General features: G+C 43.6%; 1 protein-coding gene across 1 annotated transcript in view; it reads right to left on the minus strand.

Moving 5' to 3' along the window:
• Positions 1–23907, minus strand: part of zranb3 (zinc finger, RAN-binding domain containing 3) — a gene marked incomplete at its 5' end in the record, with an annotated part of 55895 nt that overhangs the window by 15559 nt on the left and 16429 nt on the right. The window contains 6 exons of the mRNA XM_080527220.1: positions 2739–2840; positions 3970–4094; positions 6028–6279; positions 20656–21163; positions 23274–23438; positions 23586–23765. Of these exons, the coding sequence (XP_080383346.1) occupies positions 2739–2840; positions 3970–4094; positions 6028–6279; positions 20656–21163; positions 23274–23438; positions 23586–23765 (1332 nt within the window). The remainder of the gene's footprint in view (positions 1–2738; positions 2841–3969; positions 4095–6027; positions 6280–20655; positions 21164–23273; positions 23439–23585; positions 23766–23907) is intronic.

Genomic DNA, 23907 nt, shown 5'->3' on the forward strand with positions numbered 1-23907 from the left:
CGGGGCCACAGACACACACTGACTCACCACAGACACACACACACACACACACACACACACACACACCATCTAGGACCACTGACTCACCACCTCGGGGCCACAGACATTGACTCACCACCTAGAGGCCACAGACACACCTAGAGGCCACAGACACACCACAATCCATCTGGATATGTTTCTACTCCTAAGGAGTATTGTTTGAACTGTACAGGCGCCAAATCTGATTAGTTAGTGTACTACTATATGACCTGCTGTGCATTTGCTTGTGATGTTTATCATATCTGTTTACTTTGATCATATCTGTTTACATTGACGACTGTGTACACTGACTATAATCAGAGTCATTAAGCGTGCCCCTGCTGACAACAGTGTCTGCTAACCTCGCCACGTGCCAACGTCCCTTCAGAACGGCCCTTCAGTACAACCATTCAGTTCAGTGGAGCTGTCGGTCCCGTTAGGTGATGATCCGTCTTATTTAATTAAACTTACACAACAGCAGCTCCTTCCAGCATTGAAACTGCCAATGACCCCTGGTTTTGGCATAGATTACTATTTCTTATGATGACAGGTGGATAGATGATTCACTTACTTAGACAGATGTATTTGTTGTAAGTCGCTTTGGATAAAGGTGTTTGGCTAAATGCCCAAAAATGTAAATGTAAAAATGTAAATGAAGTAGCTAATCTTGTGTTATCTCTAGCCCCCTGCCCCTCCCAGAGAAAAGACTGGACACCCATACAGTATCAATCTGCCATCATCCACGTCTATACTGTTATGACGGACCCATGTCTGAGCTGACTCTGCTGTACCTGTAAGACAGACCCACCTGTGTCCTGTTCTCTCTGTAAGACAGACTCACCTGTGTCCTGTTCTCTCTGTAAGACAGACCCACCTGTGTCCTGTTCTCCCTGTAAGACAGACTCACCTGTGTCCTGTTCTCTCTGTAAGACAGACTCACCTGTGTCCTGTTCTCTGTAAGACAGACCCACCTGTGTCCTGTTCTCTCTGTAAGACAGACTCACCTGTGTCCTGTTCTCTCTGTAAGACAGACTCACCTGTGTCCTGTTCTCTCTGTAAGACAGACTCACCTGTGTCCTGTTCTCTCTGTAAGACAGACTCACCTGTGTCCTGTTCTCTCTGTAAGACAGACTCACCTGTGTCCTGTTCTCTCTGTAAGACAGACTCACCTGTGTCCTGTTCTCTCTGTAAGACAGACTCACCTGTGTCCTGTTCTCTCTGTAAGACAGACTCACCTGTGTCCTGTTCTCTCTGTAAGACAGACTCACCTGTGTCCTGTTCTCTCTGTAAGACAGACCCAGCTGTGTCCTGTTCTCTCTGTAAGACAGACCCACCTGTGTCCTGTTCTCTCTGTAAGACAGACTCACCTGTGTCCTGTTCTCTCTGTAAGACAGACCCACCTGTGTCCTGTTCTCTCTGTAAGACAGACTCACCTGTGTCCTGTTCTCTCTGTAAGACAGACTCACCTGTGTCCTGTTCTCTCTGTAAGACAGACTCACCTGTGTCCTGTTCTCTCTGTAAGACAGACTCACCTGTGTCCTGTTCTCTCTGTAAGACAGACTCACCTGTGTCCTGTTCTCCCTGTAAGACAGACCCACCTGTGTCCTGTTCTCTCTGTAAGACAGACTCACCTGTGTCCTGTTCTCTCTGTAAGACAGACCCACCTGTGTCCTGTTCTCTCTGTAAGACAGACTCAACTGTGTCCTGTTCTCTCTGTAAGACAGACTCACCTGTGTCCTGTTCTCTCTGTAAGACAGACCCACCTGTGTCCTGTTCTCTCTGTAAGACAGACTCACCTGTGTCCTGTTCTCTCTGTAAGACAGACCCACCTGTGTCCTGTTCTCTCTGTAAGACAGACCCACCTGTGTCCTGTTCTCTCTGTAAGACAGACTCACCTGTGTCCTGTTCTCTCTGTAAGACAGACTCACCTGTGTCCTGTTCTCCCTGTAAGACAGACTCACCTGTGTCCTGTTCTCTCTGTAAGACAGACCCACCTGTGTCCTGTTCTCTCTGTAAGACAGACTCACCTGTGTCCTGTTCTCTCTGTAAGACAGACCCACCTGTGTCCTGTTCTCCCTGTAAGACAGACTCACCTGTGTCCTGTTCTCTCTGTAAGACAGACTCACCTGTGTCCTGTTCTCTCTGTAAGACAGACCCACCTGTGTCCTGTTCTCTCTGTAAGACAGACCCACCTGTGTCCTGTTCTCTCTGTAAGACAGACTCACCTGTGTCCTGTTCTCTCTGTAAGACAGACCCACCTGTGTCCTGTTCTCTCTGTAAGACAGACCCACCTGTGTCCTGTTCTCTCTGTAAGACAGACTCACCTGTGTCCTGTTCTCTCTGTAAGACAGACTCACCTGTGTCCTGTTCTCTCTGTAAGACAGACTCACCTGTGTCCTGTTCTCTCTGTAAGACAGACTCACCTGTGTCCTGTTCTCCCTGTAAGACAGACCCACCTGTGTCCTGTTCTCTCTGTAAGACAGACCCACCTGTGTCCTGTTCTCTCTGTAAAACAGACCCACCTGTGTCCTGTTCTCTCTGTAAGACAGACCCACCTGTGTCCTGTTCTCTCTGTAAGACAGACTCACCTGTGTCCTGTTCTCTCTGTAAGACAGACCCACCTGTGTCCTGTTCTCTCTGTAAGACAGACTCACATGTGTCCTGTTCTCTCTGTAAGACAGACCCACCTGTGTCCTGTTCTCTCTGTAAGACAGACCCACCTGTGTCCTGTTTTCCCTGCGGTTGAAGGCCGGGGGCAGATCCTCCCAGTTGTCCAGTTTGATTTCGAGGGGGATGAAGTTGCAGTTCAGTGGACAGCCCTCCTGGGGGACACAGGGACACACGGACACAAGGAAGGGATGTGGCATGATTCATCATACACTTAGGGCCGGTTTCACAGACAAGGCTTAAGGCTAATCCTAGACTAAAAAGCATCTTCGATGGAGATTTTACATTCAAAGTGTGATTTAGTCCAGGACTAGGCGTTTTACATTTCCATTTCCATTACAAATTACATTTACATGGCATTTAGCAGACGCCTATATCCAAAGCGACTTCCAACAGAAACATTTGTCTTAGTAAGTGAATCATCTGTCCATCAGTCATTGCAAAAAAAGTAATCTGTGCTCGGGCCAGGGGCCATTGGCAGTCATAATGCTAGAAGAATTTTATTTGTCATTTTATTTTAAACCTGTGAAACCAGCCCTTACTGTGCTGCAGCCTGTCGACAACAGAATAACCATCTATTTACATGATAAATCCTTTGTTTATTCACCCGCTGGCTCCATAATAGCTGGGCAGGAAACATGTATAACTGGGTATGAATAAAACAAGAATAGCAATGCAACTGAATGTCAAAAAGATATTTGACATTAAATTCCTCACACATAATACTTGTTTATTCCTTTAGATTTCAGCCACAGTGACAAATCCTAATCTCATTTTATAATTGAATAAACCCTTGGAGAATCTGCGAGTGATCTGGGATTAAACAAATCTGACATGAATATTTCATACATTATAATATTAAATACATCATCGTTGAATAAAAGGGCAAAGAATCTATTCCGGTCTATTCAATTTCCATTTCAATTCACTGTAGGGGAATTTCATTACACCCCGAAACCTAACCTTTTTATTGGTTAGGTTCGCTTCGGGTTCTTACCTAACCGAAAGAAAACCTAAACTAGGTCTACGAAACATGAGTGACACACACTCCAACCAAAAAGTGCTGGAATGACAACCCACTCAAACAGGCTCCCAAGACGTTCATCCAGAACAGGAAGAGGAAGTCCCTCTGTGGGTGTGACTCACAGTGTGCCTGTGTAAAGTTCCTACCTCTCCTGAGGGAGACACATTCTTCCCACCCTGAGCTACGTTCAAGACTCCCTGGATGAGAAGGAGAGGAGGTTGAATGGAGGCCAGGGCTACACAGAGTCATGCTGCCGCTACCTTGGTGTAGAGGAAGACCCTGTCTGTGTTCCTACTGGCGCAGAACTTGAGGCTCGGGTACAGAGGGAGACTCGCCACGGTGTCATCATCAGCAGGACCAGACACACACACGCTGTCTGTCTGAGCTGGAGGAGAGGGAAGGAGGGAGGGAGGGAGGGAAGGTCATTACTGTCTGGACTCAGGCTCCCTAATCATGGCTATGGCTGCAAGAAAAGGTCAGCCGCTGGAAATTAGACACTGGGAGCATGGCCAGGTTCATTTAGATAATGCCCTATGACACCCTGCTAACACATTCTATAAATGAGAGGCTGGCATAGCAATCGCGTTACAGATGTGCAGACGTGTGACACGGAAAGAAAAAAAAAGTGTGGTTCTTTCTATGTTGGCGGATATCTTCACCACTTCTGGAATATTGGGCACATCAGCACATTTGCAGTTACCTACGGTGGGGGGGGGGACGTGAATGCATAAATTAGGTCATTTATAAAAATGAGGCTGGTGATTCATCTTCCAAAGCACTCTTATTAGGCTGTCGCGTCCAGACTATGAATGTTGGGCCACAGGAGACCTGAGAGAATTGACTTGTCGTTCCCTCTGCAAAAAGAAAAAACACAAAAAAAACAAAACAAAGTTCCTAATTGGACTGAGTCTCCTTGTCTTGTGCATCACAAAGGGGCTTCTGGCGCTGCATTCCAAATAATAAGCCTCGCTGTTGCGACGACACTATTCAAAACCCAAACGACGACATCATTTGTGCCTACGGGCTCAGGGATAGGACCTTGAGGATTGATTGCCTATCTCTGCCACTAATCTCAGGACAATCAGGATGTGAAGGCGAAGGACAGGTCTCTTACCTTAGCCTCCAACCCAGACAGACAAGAGTGAAAAGGAAAAAAATCATTAAAGCAGTGCTCTGAACCCTATAGGTCACTTTTATTGGACATGTGCTGTGTTCCACATTAACCTGCAGGCTCTCAGGAGACTGAGGAACGGCAGGCAGGGCTGGAAATAGTCCACACGTGTCCACACGCCAGGAATCACGCTAGGCTATTTAATCTGCTGTTAATTGCGCTTCTTCTGGGAAAAGAACAAAACAGGAGGGGAAGCAATCGCTAGATTAGATTAGACAGAAGTCACTTTGTGAAGCCCACAGCTCCTTGGTGTGAAAAGGTGCACGTTTTCTATTTCAATCGGAGCCATATTCGTGGATCGGATCAGTATGTGTGAGGGTTATGTGTCTGGAAGCATCTGGCAGGTGTTCGGTGACTGTGGCGGGGTGTTAATTCATGTGTCAACAGACTGACAGAGGGAAAGTTATCATGATGGTGCGACTCTCTCACAAAGAGATGTGAAAACAAGACTAAAATGTCGGCCCTCATAGTCAATATCTCAAGGGGGCTGGTTTCACAGACAAGGCTTAAGACTAGTCCTGGACTAAATCACACTTTTAATGTAAAATCTCCATTGGAGATGCTTTTTGGTCTAGGATTAGGCTCAAGCCTTGTCTGTGAAACCAGCCCTATAAGAATAGCAAGGCCAATTCACTGGGCCTTTTCTGAAAAACTATTTACACCACAGTAACCTAAAAGTATTTTTGTGACAGGAAAAACAGGAATAACACAAAATAAATTCTGTCACGGTCTGCTTCCTATATATCAAAAGAGGTTTGAATCTAATTCAATTGTTATGTGCGGTTTTGTTTTTAGGCATTGTAAAAAACTAAAAAGTATACAGTCAAATAAGAAACCTCAGGTAAAGGCAACAACACACTGCATATAGAGTGAATAAAAAAAAATAAACCCATATTTCAGGACAGTTTTAATCCCATGGATCCCGCCCGCGAAGAAAATAAATGGCCTAGGCAATAGCATCAGCTAGATAATCACAATATGAACCCCAAGCCTATTCCCCAAGCAGGCAGCAGGTGGAATATTGATGATTTCCTCATTTATTCAGAGTGATAGCATTACAGCATTAGAGCAGCGGGTTACAATTCACCCCAGACAATTTCCCCTGCGCTATATGAAGGGGGGATAGGGAAGATTACACCTGGATTACCGTCTGTATGATCACGGAGGGGTGAGCAGAGATCTCCTGGCAATTGTTTGTCTTTCGGTCTCTCCTCCTCCTCTTCCTCTTCCTCCTCCTCCTCCCTCTGTGGGGTGTCTGTCTGGTGCCGTGGAGGAGCGGTAGGGCAGGGGGGGCTGCGCTCTGGTTCAGTGTCTGAGTCTGAGAGGACGATGGCGGGCGAGTCCTCCCCCCTGGACGAAGATGGCTGCTCGGGCCTGGTCTGCTGAGACGCGGGGGAGCCTGTGGATCACAATATCACAATAACGTTTATTGTTACGACCCATTATACAAGTATAAGAGAGTGATATTCTTAGTCTTCCGTTCCTCGACATTGCAGCAAGAACAGAAAATAGTTATAGGTATAAAAAACAAAACAGAAACAAACAATAAGACAAGAGACAGAGTAGTAACGATAGAGTCGTAACAATAGAGTCGTAACAATAGAGTAGCAACAATAGGGTAGTAACAATAGAGTATCAACAATAGAGTCGTAACAATAGAGTCGTAACAATAGAGTAGCAACAATAGAGTAGCAACAATAGAGTATCAACAATAGAGTATCAACAATAGAGTAGTAACAATAGAGTCGTAACAATAGAGTATCAACAATAGAGTAGTAACAATAGAGTCGTAACAATAGAGTCGTAACAATAGAGTAGTAACAATAGAGTAGTAACAATAGAGTAGTAACAGTGGAGGCTGGGGCCTGAGCTGAGAGGCAGAAGAGACAACACAGTGTAGTGTGAGTGGATGCTGGTCTGAGGGTCACGCTAACCAAGAAGGTAGCTAGCACCAACAATACAGTCTGCTTGTTACCAAGGAGTATAATTAAACTAAAATACACCTGACAATCATTATCTATCTTGGTATAGTTAAAAATACACAGACCCTTTGGCTATGTATTTTTAACTATACCAAGACGGATAATGGTGTGTTGGCATACAAAGCATGTCAACATTACAGAAGGAATGGCAAATAAAAAGGATAGCACACAGAACCGTCAACGCACACAAATGCAATGACTCACACATACAAAAAAAGAAAAAAAGAACCCAAAAATGGGAGCTGATTGTTTTTGTGGAAAAGGACAGATTCTTCAGATTCTGCCCAGACTGTGATACATACTTGAGGCTTCGTAACACATGGTGTTCACATGGTGGTGAATACCATGGTGTTATGTTGACAATTATGGAAGGGAACCACATGTATAAATTCTCCATGAAACATCATTATTGCTCAAATCCATGGAGTCTGTCTTTTTTCATCACGATTTCCTCAAAAAAGATTTTGTGGAGCTTGTAGGGTAGAGGTCCCCAATTACTTTTCATAGCGGGCCACTTAAAAGAAAACTGGGAAACCGTGGGCCACCTCAACCTCCCCCCAGGATCCAGAGAACCGGGGCTATTCAGAACACATTCAGGGCCCCCCCATGGAAGCCCAGGCCTAACAACATCACTGGCCTCATCTCATCAATGTTTCCCTTTAACAGTAGGTTTTAACACCTTGAAACACCTACTCTAGAAAGGCATGTTGTTAATTGGTTTGTTTTGGTGTAGATACGTTGCAGGTAGCCTATTATAATTTGCTGCACACTAAACATGTTGATGTTAATGACTTTATAATGAAATATGTTTTAATTGCATGGAGAGAAGTGTGCAGTATTAATATTTTCCTCTGGTTATAATTTAGACAGGTATTTTCCATCTATTTTTCGGTATATTAGACTACTAGTCTCTTTTACTAGGAAGTTCATTTCCACATCGACTCCCCTCTCAGTGGGAGAAATTACAGCATCGGGAAGTTGTTGATGCGAAGGCACTGGTCAAGATGTTCGTTGGTCAGACGATTTCTCTCACTTTTGATCACGCTTCATGAATAACTTTAACAGTGCTCATAAGCACTTTACGAGTTTACGATAGCTATTTTTCTGGCGTTTGATGTTAGCAACCTTGACCTGACTGCTACCGTTTGCAAGCAAGTTGGTTTAGCATGGTCATGTCCAGGTAGAATGAAGCGATGAACTTACTTATTTGTCTTATCTGTCTTGCTTTTTGATTCACTGCAACTGACTATTATTAATATAGCTGACTAGTATTAATGCTAATGTTATGTGGCCCGCCGAGGAAGGGGGCTGGACTATAGGGGAAATGCGGGATGGAACATTTCTTCTTGGATTGATTGCTGAAATTATGAACTATATTTTAAATAGTGCCCCCCCCCCCCCCCTCCACCCCCTAAAAAAGAAATGCCAGACGGAAGAAGAAAACCCTATCAAATTATAATTGTTTCCTTCTGGCATTTCTCCCCAAAATTCTCGCAGGCCTTAAATCAACCGTCCCGGGCCGGAAATGGCCCGCGGGTCGCCTATTGGGGACCGGGGTTGTTGTAGGGGATATCACATACCAGACAAAAGTTCTTGAGAGACTCAGACAACTTGTTAATTACTGATCTTTCCACTCCGGCCTGTTTCTGAAAGGCCAGCCTCATATGGATTTTTCTGGAAATGTCACCCGGATTTCCCAGCACTCAACTGCACTCACAGGCCACGCCGTCCCCTCAACTAACAAGCTGAGAAGACAAGAGACCGCCTAATTTACCTCATATGTCTCCCTCTGAACAGAGACATTACCTTAACAATTCTTGCCTTCTTTTTTTTTTTTTTTGCATTACAACGCAACTGCCCCAGAACAGTGATATCCATCAGCAGTTAGGGGACACAGTCTCAATGTATAATCATTACATCACAGCCTTACGTAAGTAAGTACGTAAAGGTAGGTCTGGATTAACTGACGTACAGGAGAGTTACTAGGACATTCACAGTCCTAGCAGAGAATGGGAGGAATCAAATCAAATCATATCCAAGTGTATTGGTCACGTACATCGCAAAAAGCCATAAGTGATCTAATGAAATGCTTTTTTAATCTAACTCCCTGTACAACAACAATCAATAATCAACAATACAAAATAATAGTAATAATACATATACAAGTAATAATAAAGCAATAAAGCTACAAAACTTGGGATACGTGATTTGACTATGAAATTAATAAACCCATTGATTCTTGAAGAATATTCAGAAAGAATAATAAGAAAGTTCTGAAATGCCTGATAGTTTAACTATCTTCCCCCAACAGAACCCAAAATATAAGCTTGTTTGACTCCATTGTTCATAAACAATGTAAGGTTAACAAACACTGTATCGCTTCAAAAACATGGTCAGTCCTTGCATCCATACGCTCTGTCTATGAATTTCTCCAGCCCCACCTCTCAGCTGTTTACCCCAAACAAAACTGTCAATCCCAGGTTGCCCCTTTAATGCTGTCAGACTCTCCATAGAAGAAAGGGAAGTTCCTCAACTCAGTCGTCAAAACCACTTCACTCTTATGGATCAGACAGTCGATACGTACATGACATTTCATGCTAAGCATTCATAGTTTTGCATTTCCTGCCTGCTTTCTTGCAGTGCCACGTTGAGAGATGTCTCAATAACATGACGGGTATTGCTCAGCCGAGTCATTACATGCAGTATCTGATGGGCTGGTCAATTCCCCATCTAACATGCTGCGATACCGATGCTCCGTAAGTGAGAGAACTGTGTCTGTTTTCTGATTAGATATCAAACATTACTCATCTCAGCCAAGCATGAAATGGGACAGATTTCTGTTAATGGAGCTCCGGCAGCTCCGAGATTTATGTGAGCTTGTTGCCATTCATAGACTGAGAGCTGTGTACAATACTGCTTATTTATGACACAACATGATCAGGATTATTAGAATTACTACAATGGGCTTCCGGTTATGGCGTTTGTTGGGGATTTGTATTAAAATAACTAGAAGTGATTGCTTATTTTTGCCTATGTGCTAACAACCATTCTGTACCTGCTGTTATGATATTCTATTTTCCTATACTGATTTTATACTATCATAACTAATGATTAATGATAAGTCTATTCTTCTATACTGTGTTTTAACTTGTTAATCGAATCCCAAGTCATGGGACTCAGTGGGCCTGGCAACAGTGATGTTTACACAAGCGATCCTGGTAAGGACATAGGGCCTACTGACCTAGTCAGGAGGGAATGTGTTTGAAGATCAATTAACTGGCCAATTAGTGCTTTAGAACGCACGTAGAATACACCCAAAATAACTGTATCAAAATGTCTGTACCGTACATCCTAAAAACATAACTGTGTGCATATGCTTACTGGTTTCTTAAAAAACATAACAGAATGTGTGTGTGTCTAACGTCGCGCAAGACTAGGCTGCTCACAAGGTGGATACCGTTGCCGACAGAGTGTCCGAACACTCTCACCATGACAAACGACCGGGGGGTCAGAAGAAGAAGATCACACACAGCACACTCGCACGGACACTGAAAGAAGTCGAAGGCCACATACCGATATAGAACAGACGCTTACCATAAAACCTATCAGATAGAAGTAAGTAAGTAAGTAAGTAAAGCTTTATTTATATAGCACCTTTCATACAAGAAATGCAGCTCAAAGTGCTTTACAACAGGAATAAGAACATAAAGTGAATATAAAAACATATACAAGCATAGAATGAATATATGAATGCTTCCTGAGCAACGACTCCAGGCGGGTGTGGCAGGGGGTTCAGCACATGACAAACTTCAGAGCCAACAGGCTCACAGCCGCAGAGGACGACCCCCTGCTGGCGGAAAAGCTGAACTCCTTCTACACCCGGTTCGACGAGGGGCGAACGGAGGTAACCACAACACAAACACCACTCTCTCCAGCTCTCAGCAGCCTCACCCTCACAGAGCATGAAGTGAGACGCGTGCTGAAGGCGGTGGACCCCAGGAAAGCCTCAGGGCCGGATGGCGTCCTGGGACGGGTGCTGAGGGACTGCGCCGACCAGCTGGCCGGGGTTTTCACCAACATCTTCAACCAGTCCCTGTCCCAGGCCACCATCCCACCCTGCCTGAAAACCTCAACTATCATCCCAGTCCCGAAGAAAAGCACGGTGAGCTGCCTAAACGACTACCGCCCGGTGGCACTCACACCAATCATCATGAAGTGCTTCGAGAAACTAGTCCGGGTCCACATAGTCACACGCCTCCCGCCCAACCTGGATCCATACCAGTTCGCCTACAGAGCCCACAGGTCCACAGAGGACGCCATCGCGACGACTCTCCACTCCACTCTATCCCACCTGGAGAGGGGAAACAGCTAAGCGAGACTGCTCTTTGTGGACTTCAGCTCTGCCTTCAACACCATCCTTCCAGACAGGCTAGTGACCAAACTACTAGACCTGGGACTATCACACTCTATATGTGCATGGATCAAGGACTTCCTGTCCGACCGCCCCCAGAGGGTGCGGGTGGGCTCCCACACCTCCACAGCCCTCAGACTCAGCACTGGGTCCCCCCAGGGCTGCGTGCTAAGCCCCATCCTCTACAACCTCTACACCTACGACTTCACCCCCGTCCACCCCAGCAACTCCATCGTAAAGTTTGCAGACGACACCACCGTGGTGGGCTGCATCTCGATGGGGGACGAGGCGGCGTACAGGGATGAGGTAGAGCAGCTGAGCAAGCTGTGCAAGGTTAACAACCTGCTGCTGAACCAGTCAAAGACCCAGGAAATCATCGTGGACTTCAGGAGGAAAAAATCTGAGGTCCTGCCCCTGCTCATCGACGGAGGGAGCGTGGAGAGAGTCTCAACCCTCCGATTCCTGGGGGTGCACATACAGGATGACCTGTCCTGGAAGAACAACACAGCAGCCATCATCAAGAAGGCACAACAGTGGCTCTTCTTCCTGAGAGTCCTCAGGAAAGACCACATCAGACAGGAGATGCTGGTGGCCTTCTACCGCTGCGCAGTGGAGAGCATCCTCACCTACTGCATCTGCAACTGGTTCTCCAGCTGCACAGCCGCAGAGAGGAATGCGCTACAGAGAGTCGTGAGAACGGCCCAGAAGATCACCGGCGCCCCCCTCCCCTCTCTGGAAGAGCTGTACAACACACGCTGCCTCGGGAAGGCCTCCAAGATCTCCAGAGACCCATCCCACCCTGGGTACGAACACTTTGCTCGGCTGCCCTCGAACAGGCGGTACAGGACCATGTTCGCAAGGACAAACAGACTGAAGCTCAGCTTCTACCCCAGGGCCATCCAGGCCCTGAACACAGCAAAGACCTAGGTTCTGGGCCAGGGTTTCCGTTAGAAAAATTTGCCGTCGGACATCGTGTCCGGGAAGAATTCGATTTACCGGACAAACGTGATATATTCCGGTCATCATATTAAAATATAATAATAAAAAAAAAAATCAAAATCATAATTTTTTTTCTTCAAATCTAATATAGCTGTTTGTCGCGGTGATTACTGTTGTGTAGCGGCCTATATATGCCATTTAATGTCTATTTCTCATCCGATACGATTAGATGCGAGCTATATAATATATAATAATATAACATGATTTGACGCATGCGCGCTATGCCATGCGTCAAATCCAGCGCTGAACGGGTCCAGCGCTGAACGGGCGCCTCACTGGGAACTGAACAGACAGCATCGATCAATGAACGGACTCCACATTACGTTAACTGAAGTTTGTTAAATTGTTTGGGATTAATGTGAGTTTTCTATTTTCTCTTTCCAGTTTTACCCTTTTTTTTAAATCAATAAAACAACGTCATTTCTATAACCAGGTCTCGCTGGTTGGGAAGGCATTTCGTTTAGCTCGGGAGTATGACAATGGGGAGAACATAACTGTTTATTGAGAAACAATTGATAGGCAGTCTGGGATACGTATATAAAGAAATACCACAATGTCTAGATGTATAACATTTTATTGAACAGTAACAGTGCAAGCATGTAGGCTTCTGGCGTGACACACGGCTAGCCTAATTTCCGTTCATATGCCTTTTATCAGATAAAATAAAATAGAATAAAACTCTTTGAAAATAAATAGGCTTTAAATTAACTTGCAATGCGTATAGGCTAATTTCCGTTCGATGTTACAGCCTAGGCTATGCCTTTTCTCAGATAGATAGGGGATAGCCCTGTAAGCTCATACGGGTCTGTATGTCGTCCTGAAGACCGGCTGTTAGATCATATCGCTGAAGTTTGTCTCCATCTTAGTGTAAATGTTGTCCGTTTCGTTTGTTATCCTTGTTATTGTGCGATAAAGTTAAAGCGCTCCGCTTCGGGACACCATTTTCAGCTGAGCACCAAACACACACACAACACTGCCCGAGAGAGAAGGACCCGCCCCCTTTAGTTAGCCTATAGGCTAACTAAAGAGGGCGGGTCCTTCTCTCTCGGGCAGTGTTGTGTGTGTGTGTTTGGTGCTCAGCTGAAAATGGTTAGAGGGAATTATTTTCACCGGACATTTATGTCCGACGAGTTTTCAATTTGTCGGACTTACACTAATTTTACCGGACAAAGACCGGTAATTACCGGTTAACGGAAACCCTGTTCTGGGCCCTGGACAGTCTGGACGGATTGATGGCAGCTGCTGGATTGAAAATCAGGTGTAGTGCTGAGGCACAAATGTGTACATTTCAAGCCTGCAAACTGTGACACTTTAAATGAATGTGCAATAACACTATGTGCAATATGACAACCCTAGGGTACATAAGGTTGCAGAGAATAGGAAATGTTAGAATAGGTATAGCATAGCATAGAGTACAGCACAGTGTTTTATTTGTACAGTATAGTATAGTGGATAGTGTACATAGCCTTTATTTATGTAAACCAGCTCCTTTCCCTTCTTGTTTTTTTCTTTCCTAGCACCAGGGGAGCCCCCCCTCCCAAATTTCGTTGTTTGGTACCTGTACTATATCAATGACAATAAAGACCAATCATTCATTCATTCATTCATTCATTCATAAAAGCAGGGGAAGACAGTCAAAAGAAAAGGTAAAGATTTACAGACTACTATAGACTTTATCAATAGACTTCTTATAGACTTTATTGATAGACTTCTTTGCTGGGCTCAAAGAACAGCAACATGACCCGCTCACTAATCCCCCCCTACCCCCACTCCCACTTGAGAACCCAGGTCAGAACCCTCCAGGAGGAGGGTGAACAAGGTATGCGGTCTGCTCTAGGCCTGACTCAGGGAAGAGGACACCCCTGCCTTGCATAGTCCCGTGGGCTGCGCCATTTAAACAACCAGGCAATTCTCATGATTGGGCATGGGACACAAGCTCAGGCTTGATCACCCTGTAGCTGGCCGCCTTAGATGAGGGTGTCTAGTGTTGAAAAGGCCGAAACACCCCATGATTCAAAGGTACTCTACTGATGATGTGTCCCGAAATTTAACATCCTTCCCATGTCTGAGATACAGCTCCCATGCCACTCTCAACATCAAGGCAAACCTCATGTGCGTACCATCCATTGGCACAATGGACAGTATAACATCACGTCCCGTGTTTCATAATTCTTATAGATTTTATTGACAGACTACTATAGACTTTATCAATAGACTTCTTATAGACTTTATTGATATACTTCTTATAGATTTTATTGACAGACTACTATAGACTTTATCAATAGACTTCTTATAGACTTTATTGATAGACTTCTTATAGATGTTATTGACAGACTACAGTGGGCAGGTGCAGATAAGCTAGTTGAAGGCTATATTGAAGAAGTGCGTTTTTAGCTTTCTTTTAAAAATATTTAGTGAGCTGGCTTCCCTGATCTCTAAAGGTAATGTGTTCCAAAGCTTTGGGGCATAGTTGGCAAAGGCTGCGCTCCCGATCTTCTTCTGACTGTTGCTGGGAACCTCTAATAAACCTGCGATAGATGATCTTAGTGTTCTTGAGGGTGAATAATTGGCAAGGGAATTAGCAATGTACTTTGGGCCTCGCCCATTAAGGGCTTTGTATATAAGGAGGAGGACCTTAAAATCAACCCTACATGTTACTGGCAGCCAGTGCAGAGTAGCTAGGACCGGAGTAATGTGTTCTCTCCTCTTGGTTCTAGTTAGAAGTCGAGCTGCAGAGTTTTGAATGAGCTGAAGTCTTGCAGTCGTTTTTTTAGGAAGGCCAGTAAAAAGTGTGTTACAGTAATCGAGCCGGCTTGAGACAAAGGCATGAATCAGTTTTTCAGCATCTTTTTGGTTTATAAGTGGTCTTACTTTAGCAATGTTTCTAAGGTGAAAGAATGATGTTTTCGTCACCTTGTTAATATGGGACTTGAAGCTTAGGTCTGAGTCGAAAATAACACCTAGACTTGTAACCTCAGGTTTAATCCATGATGTCAGTTTCCCTAGATTATTAAGCAGCATATTCCTCTTTGCTTTATGGCCGATCAATAGGACTTCAGTTTTGTCCTCGTTTAGCTTCAAGAAGTTATTGCTCATCCATTTATTTATTGCTAGAAGACAGTTCGTAATGGAGTCTATAGCTGAAGTATCATTTGGTTCAGCAGAAATGTACAGTTGCGTGTCATCGGCATAACTGTGGAAACATACGTTGTGCTCTCTAATGATGTCCCCGAGTGGTAACATGTATAGTGAGAATAGTAGTGGACCAAGGCAGCTCCCTTGTGCGACTCCGAAATCGCTGTCATATTTCTCAGACACATGATCTCCAAGCTTGACATAGAACTTTCTCCCTGTAATGTATGTTCTGAACCAATTTAACACGCTGCCAGAAAGACCAACTAACTCTTCGAGACGATTGATTAGGATATCATGGTCGATCGTATTGAACGCTGCACTTAGATCTAATAGGATGAGAATTGAGACCTTATTAGCATCAGAGTTTAGTCTGAGATCACTCACTATTTTAGTAAGAGCAGTTTCAGTGCTGTGATATGTTCTAAAACCTGATTGAAATTCCTCCATGACATTATTTTCTTTCAGAAAGGAGTTTATTTGTAGTGAAACTTCCTTCTCAAGTATCTTACTAATGAATGTGAGGTTAGATATCGGTCTGTAGTTTTTCAATGCATCGGCGTCGAGGTTGGGTTTCTTTAATAGCGGTCTTACAACAGCTGTTTTGTAGGCATCTGGGAAGATGCCTGTTTGAAGCGACGTATTTATGATCTTCAGCACATGATTTGAGACACTATCAAACACCTGCTTGAAGAATGCTGTTGGTATAGGGTCAAGGCAGGAGGTGGAGTAATTAGATTTAGAGACTGTGTTACAGAGAAGGACAGCCCATCCCTAAATGTTAAGGAAAATGTATAAAGACTATGCACCAAGGCGAAACGGGGCTCTTGTCTGGTGAAGCTTCTGCAGTTAACCTATTGACGACTAGCTGATACTGGCCTGCGGAGGTAAAGCTAGATAAGACCCCTTTCCATGGAATGAAATGCTATTGCTTGCTGATGCAATTGCCTGCTGATGCAATTGCCTGCTGATGTGCTCGAATAAATATTCTCTTAAAGAACAGTTCAGTAGTGGTGCCGAATATTTGATTGGATCATTTTATCTTAGAAGTTATATCAAGGACGTCTCGTTGAGATTAAACGAACTCACTTGTAAGTAAAGACTCAATTAACTCAATTCTGGAGAAGTTGATCGCCTTACACGTTGGAGCGATAGGTCGCATGGCGTTTACTCCCTAATAATTTTTCGTTTTGAAATATATACACCCAGACTTTTGTTACTTTTCTTCATTTGATAAGTCATTATAAGTGACCTAACAACTTTTTCTTTGTCGAAATGAGTAAATCTCACAACATTCGTGGCAAAAATCAGCAACAACTGACCCAAATCTTTAGCTCGCAAGAGAAAGATGCTAGCAAGGTGGCTCCCAGTACGTCGGAAACTAGCGAACAGCCGCTAACACTTCAATCAAAATGAATGTGCTTCCCAGATTCTTATTCCTCTTTCAATGCTTACCATTATTCCTCCCCAAATCTTTTTCTAAGGAATTAGATAAGACTACAGTATATCCTCTTTTATTTGGGCAGGAAAGACCCCAAGGGTAAAATATTCTGTCCTACAAAGAATCAAAGAAGAGGGTGGTTTTGCACTACCTAATCTCCTGGCATACTACTGGGCGGCCAATATTCAAAAAATTCACACTTGGTACAATTCCCCCACTACAGATTGGTGTCAGATGGAGGCGCACTCCTGCGGCATTGTCTCCCTATCAGCTTTGAGTTGCGCCCCGCTAAATTCAAACCCTGCTAAACATATATCTCATCCAATTGTACTATCCACGGTAAAGATTTGGAGGCAGTTTAGACACCACTTTAAATTTGATTCCCTTTCCCCACTAATGCCCATCTGTAATAACCCTATTTCTCTCCCTTCATCTCTTGACTCAGTCTTTTCTTTGTGGAGGGAGAGAGGTTTGGTCCACTTCAAACAACTTTTTGTTGATAAAGTTTTTGCCTCCTTTGATATGTTCAAGAATACATTTGACCTTCCAAATTCTCACCTATTTAGATATTTTCAAATCCGAAACCGCTGTAACTTCCCCAATTTCCCCAACCAATCACCCGATTCTCTCACTGACACAATTCTATCTCTCCCAGTAATCCGTGGAGTCATCTCAATTGTAGTGGAGTTAATCATATCAGCATTATCCTCTCCTTTAGTAACTAAAAACACTTGGGAGAAAGAGCTTGGTATTACATTTTCACCTGAATGGTGGCAGGGGGCCCTGGACAGAATCAACTCTACTTCATCCTGCGCCAGACTGACACTGATACAGTTTAAGGTCCTACACAGGTCACACCTGACCAAAGCTAAACTCAACAAATTGTATGACACTAGTGATGAATGCGATAGATGTTCTCTCTCTCCGGCCACCCATACACACATGTTCTTTTCCTGTTCAAAACTGGATCCTTTTTGGTCCTCTTTTTATGAGACTCTCTCGAAGGCCTTCAATAAGCCAGTAGTCCCTAGCCCTTTAATTTCTATTTTTGGTGTTTCTGAGGAATTTTCCAGCTTCACTACCAGGGAGAACAATGTTATAGCCTTTGCTTCGCTTGTAGCCCGCAGGCGTATTTTACTGCATTGGAAGGACCAAAAGCCTCCATCTTCTAATTCTTGGTTGAAGGACTTAATGTCATTTTTATGAGAAGATCAAATATAATATAAGGGGCTGCACTAATAAGTTCAACAAAACTTGGGATCCTATTCTTTCTTTTGTTAATGCAATTCCTTCTTTAGATGATTAGATTATTATTATTTTAAGTCTTATTACTTATTTTACAAAGCACACAGTATGCTACTATTTGTATTTATATATTCATTGGTCAATGATTGGTTACAACAATGATAATTGATTGTCCTTCTTGAAGTATGAATGTTCATTCAGCCCCATGTGCAGCACAGCCATTTATTTGTTTTGTTTTGAGTCCTCTCTTGTACTGTTTTTTCTTAGTTTCCTCCTTTTTTGTACTGTACTTTTGTTTTTGTTTTGTATTGTTCTAAAAATGTAAAAACGGGTGATTGAATACTTTCAACAAATTGTCTATTTGGTATTGGTAACCCAATAAAGATACTTCTGAAAAAAAAAAAGAATTACTACAATGAGCATCCCCACACGGGTATGGAATGGATGAGGTAGTGATGTAACAAAGGCTGTACGAAGACTGTAAAAAAAAAAAAAATATATATAATACAAAATAAACTGCCGTTGTCTTACGACAAACACGTCCACACTGATAGTAGTTTAGGACGAAGCGTCGCTACGCTAGAATGACGATACCTGACGTAAGCAGGGTATATACAGGAATCTTGAGGTTAATTTCAATACCTTTCTAAGACTTTTTAAAGACCTTGTCAATATTTTTCCAGACCTCAACCGCCACTTGGAGCTGTAACCGTTTACATCAGTGACACCTTTAACTTAACAGTTTTAGTTTGCAATAGACTAGACCACTATCATACAACACAATTTCCGGTTCATCTTTGTTTTTTAATAAAACTAATAAATTCACGAACTTTTACTAAACGTTTTTAGGACTCAAACTCTTTGGACAGAGTCTAATTCAGAAAAATACCTACAAAATTCAAGACCTCATAAAATCGTGATAAGACTTTTTAATACTTATAAGGGTCTTGATTTTCCCAAAATGGATTCATCAACTTTTAATACTTTTCAAGACACCGCGGATACCCTGAACAATGTGCTTGTTTCTGTCCTAGACAAAATCATTCTCCAAAAATGCTGGGGAATTCAAGACCGAGCCTAGCAAACCCTCATGGCCATTAAATGAATAATTACCCTCTGAAAGCTGAGTAGTGTACGCTCAAATTCCTCTTTAGCCGACGTTACTCACTGCCATAATAGACGTTAGTGGCTTCACAAAAAAAAGGTCTGGATGGTAATGGTAGTTCTGTCCACTAACAAGTTATGCTGCAGATGGAGACTGTGTCTGTCACTAAGGCCAGGGACAGGGAAATACCCGCTTTGCCTGTATGACAGCGACCATGTAATAAGATGGCGAGAAAAGCACAGGCAGAGTGGAAGCACAGGCAGTTGGGTTATTCTGAGAAACTGACAGGAGGAGGTATGATGTCGTACCAATTCTCTGTGCCGTATTGTGACGGATTGGAGGAACAGGTAATTCTTTAAAGACAGAGGCTGATCTCCACCGTTGCGCGTGTCTGAACCAGCAAGGCTGGCTGCCACTGCCATGTTTGAGGAAGAGAAAAGTTGCCATCTCCTACTCATATTAGACACCGTCACAGAGTGACAGAGAAGAAGCGCTTGCAAAACTTTTCAGTTAAAGCAAATTCGTCGAACTTTTTCGAAACTTTGACACATACACAAGTATTCCCTGTTCTCTCTTGACAGGTGAATGCGATTCTGCGTCACCCTGTCATCTTGCAGAGAGACATGTTCCCATACTGATCTATTTCAGACTCGTTTAAATGTTATACAAGCACTCCCAACACTACATTTACATTTTAGTCTTTTAGCAGACTCCTCAGAGAGACTTACAATAAGTCGTGACGTTAGAATTATAAGGTTCTATCTCCATTTTTGGTCAAAATGTAGTTTTTTACATAATCTGATCCATTAGGTGTTTATTAATGGCTGTGTGGTGTTATTTTTAAAATGTAGATTTTTGTTTGTTAGTAATTAATAAAATACAAAGGTTCCATCTCACATAACATAATGGAATGTAAAAACTTTGACGCTCAATATCTCTGAACTACCCTAAACGGAGATAGAACCTTATAATTCTAAGCTCACGAAGTATATTCCCCTATAGTCAGTGAAACATCTGTACGACACACTCACAAACATATTACTTGCTATGAGAACAAGGGCTGGAAGCAGTGACAGTGCTAGAAAGGGAATTACAATAGTGGGCCAGTTTCACAGACAAGGCTAAAGCCTAACCCTGGACTAAAAAGCATCTTCAATGGAGATTTTTACCATTGAAAGTGTGATTTGGTCCAGGACTAGGCTCTAAGCCTTGCCGGCCCTATGTGTCTGCACTCTGCACTTAATTTAAGTTGATTGTCAGAATTGATTGATAAATGACCTCGTTAAGTTAAGTGTAGGTTGTGTTTCGCTTTATAAAAAGGGTTGGTAGTCTAATTAATTTGCCTGTTATGGTCAATAGATAAAAATGTTATCTGTCAATAGAGCACATCTTCATCCTGTGTGTGTGTGTGTGTGTGTGTGTGTGTGTGTGTGTGTGTGTGTGTGTGTGTACACACTCACCACTGCACGGGCATGGGGATTCACACATCTCGCAGTAAGGGAGCAGGAGGCTGTTGGAGTAGGTGCATGTCCCACAGCTCCACTCCTCCCGCGGCCCCTGCCCCTGCCCCTGGCCCTGCCCCTGACCCTGCCCCGGCCCCTGGCCCTGGCCCGCTCTGGGGGTCACTCTCTCAGACAGCCGGCGGGGGGCAAACAGAGGGGACAGCGGGCTGGCTCCCCCCGCCCACGACCTCCTCTTCCCCCTAGAACGAGCCGTGGGGCTGGGGCCGGGCACCATACGCAGTTTCTTCACCTGGGGAGAGAAATCTTCGTCCTGTCGGTCGGGACATTGAGGGAGGTTCTTCTTCTTCTTCTCTTCAGCCTCCGGAGTCTTCCCGTCCCCGTTGACAGAACCCTTCTCTGAGGGGGCAGCGGGAGACGTCTCATCCTCTGTTCTTTTCCTCTTCTTCTCCTTGGCCGCGCCCGGCGAGAAGAAGGAGCGGATGTCGTGCTGTTTGTCTTTCTCAAACTACAAAGGAAATGCATTTTGATAAGTACTTTACAATTTACTGTGCCTTCTGTAAGTATTTGGACAGTGAAGCATGTTTTTCTTCTTTTGGTTCTATTGGATATAAGGTTGGATTTTAAATCAAATAATCAAGGTGATAGGCTAAAGTACAGATCGATTTGATTTGAGGGTATTTGTATAAATATTGGTTTCACCATTTAGAAACACCAAAAGTTGTTATACATAGTCCCCCTATTTCAGGGCACCAACATTATTTTGAATCAATTAAATCTGCTGCTGTCGTTAGCAGTTACATCACCAGGTAGCCAGTTCCAGTGTCAGTTATAACACCCCCTGTTTCACAGACGAGGTGTCATGCTGTGGATCTTCTGCAGTTCTTTTCACACTTTCCTCTTGCCATCACACTGGTACATGTTCATTTTCGTCTCATCTGCCCACAACACCTTTTCCAGAACTTTTAGGCATTTTCCAGAACTTTTAGGCACTTTTCTGTCTTGTATTATTATTCTTTTTATGATGATTTTAATTTTCATCTACTGTCGAGTTCTGCCTTGGTCTACCAGGACGTTTACATTTGCTGAGCTCACTAGTGCTTTCTTTATTTTTAATGATGTACCAAACTGTTGGTTTTGGTAAGCCTAGAGTTTGGGCTGTATCTCTAATTGTTTTCCGCCTCATAATGGCTCCTGAAACCTCTTTGATCCTCGTGTTGGCAGACACCAATAACACACTCCAACGGCAATGACACCTCTCTTATGCCTGCACAAATGATGCAATAGAACGCACTTGACTAATCAGAAACACCCGTCAAGCCAATTCTCCAAATACTTTTGGTGCCCTGAAATCAAAAAATAGGAGAACTATATAACGTAAAAAGTGTTGCCATTTATAAAAGGTGAGACTAATATTTATACAAATACCCTCAGATAAATGCTGACAATGTGTACTTCAACCTCACATTAACAGTTGATTTCAAATCCAAACCTTTGGAGTATAGAGCCAAAAGAAGGTACAGTATGTATCTAATAAGTTCACTTAAATGTATTTTTTAAAGAGAAGAGCTCATACAATGTATAATACTGTACAATAACAATGCAGTACATTTGTAAACAGATGAACGGGGTAGTGGTGGTCTAGTGGATAGTGAGTTGGACTTGTGATCGGAAGGTTGTGAGTTCAAATCCCGCCTGAAACCACACCACTACTAGTGTGCCCTTGAGTAAGGCACTTAGCCCTCAGTTACTCCAGGGGGAATGTCCCTGTAATTCGTAATTGTAAGTCGCTTTGGATTAAAAGCGTCTGCTAAATGGCAAAATCAAAATCAAAATCACATAGAAGTGGTTGAGATGGTTACACTGCTTAGCCACGCAAAACAATTACATGTGTGGTCTATTACCGTGTGCCCCATTTGGACAAGATTACAGCGTTTTGGCCGTCTTGTCGCCAGAACATCTCAGAAAGTCTATGTGAGCGCATGCCTATCTAAGTGTAGAGTGCCTATTTCAGCTCACAGAACCACAGTTACTTGCCAATGAAACATTTTTTATGTACAAGAGCTGTATAAAGCTATCTCGGAATGGCCAATATTTGTAGCCTACACACTCCACCTAAATAGAGCCATTTAGAAATTTAGAAACTGACATTTAATTTCTTAAAGGTTGGGTATATTACCTCAAAATAATATTTCATACTTCAATCTATCTTTAATTGTTCTTGTTTTGCAGTCGCTATGCCTGAATATAGCCATTTAGGAATCGAGACATAGATAATTTGTTTCTTTACATAAGAGATTGGGTGGGATAATCAGTAATCTGTACAGTAATCTACTTCAAAACAATCCTTTACTTCAATCCTTGGAGTAGAACAATTGTACTAGTGAACATTCTGTTCACGGTTTTAACTGTTCACGGTTTTAACCGTTGCTCGAAAAGGTTGAGGTTGGCCCACACTCAAAAAGTCTCCGAACGTGGAAATGGACCATGCTGTATTAGGCCACTGTTATCAGTCTGCGCCACTAAGAGGAGACACCACATACAGTATGCAACAACACAAGTCTTCAAATAATACCCAGTGTTCAAACAACTTCTGTTCAAAGCGACCAGTGACTCACATGGGAGAAGAACACGTCATCTTTGCCATTTCCGACGTCTCCTCCCACCATTTCACTTGGTGTCCAAGCGCTGGCAAAGTTCAGGAAGTCCCACTTGTCCTTATCCCCCACCTCTGCTTTCAGATACTCCTTCTTTCCATTTAGAGTGCTGGCCGTTACGGTTTCCTGCAAAACCCGTGAGTGAGCATCAAGAACCCATGTTCTTTGCAACAAGTTCAGAATCAATTTAATGCTTCATTAATGGCCTCTAAAAGGTTTTTGCTTAAGATGGGGAGGCAGGCAGTAAAGTAGGGCCTGCAGGGTTAATAATACCTTCTTGTTGAGCATGCCCCACATGACGGTGTCGAAGGTTCCCTTGGCGATGAGGTAGTGCACGTGTACGGAGCAGGTCTGGCCGATGCGGTGGGCGCGGTCCTCCGCCTGCTTCACGTGGCCCGGGTTCCAGTAGAGCTCGGCGAACACCACGTGACTGGCGGCCGTTAAGGTCAGGCCCTGTGAAGCACATCCCACGCGGAAGAGGAGACTCTCATTATCACACAGTGTCTGGGAGACAACACTATCCTGCGAACTGGGTGTCTGATGGGCTAGATAGTTTGGCTTTAGCTCTGAGGGGAGCTGTTTCTTTATAATATAT

The sequence above is a fragment of the Nansenia antarctica genome (genome assembly GCF_963989245.1).
Source record: "Nansenia antarctica genome assembly, chromosome: 3".
Lineage (NCBI taxonomy): Eukaryota > Metazoa > Chordata > Actinopteri > Argentiniformes > Microstomatidae > Nansenia > Nansenia antarctica.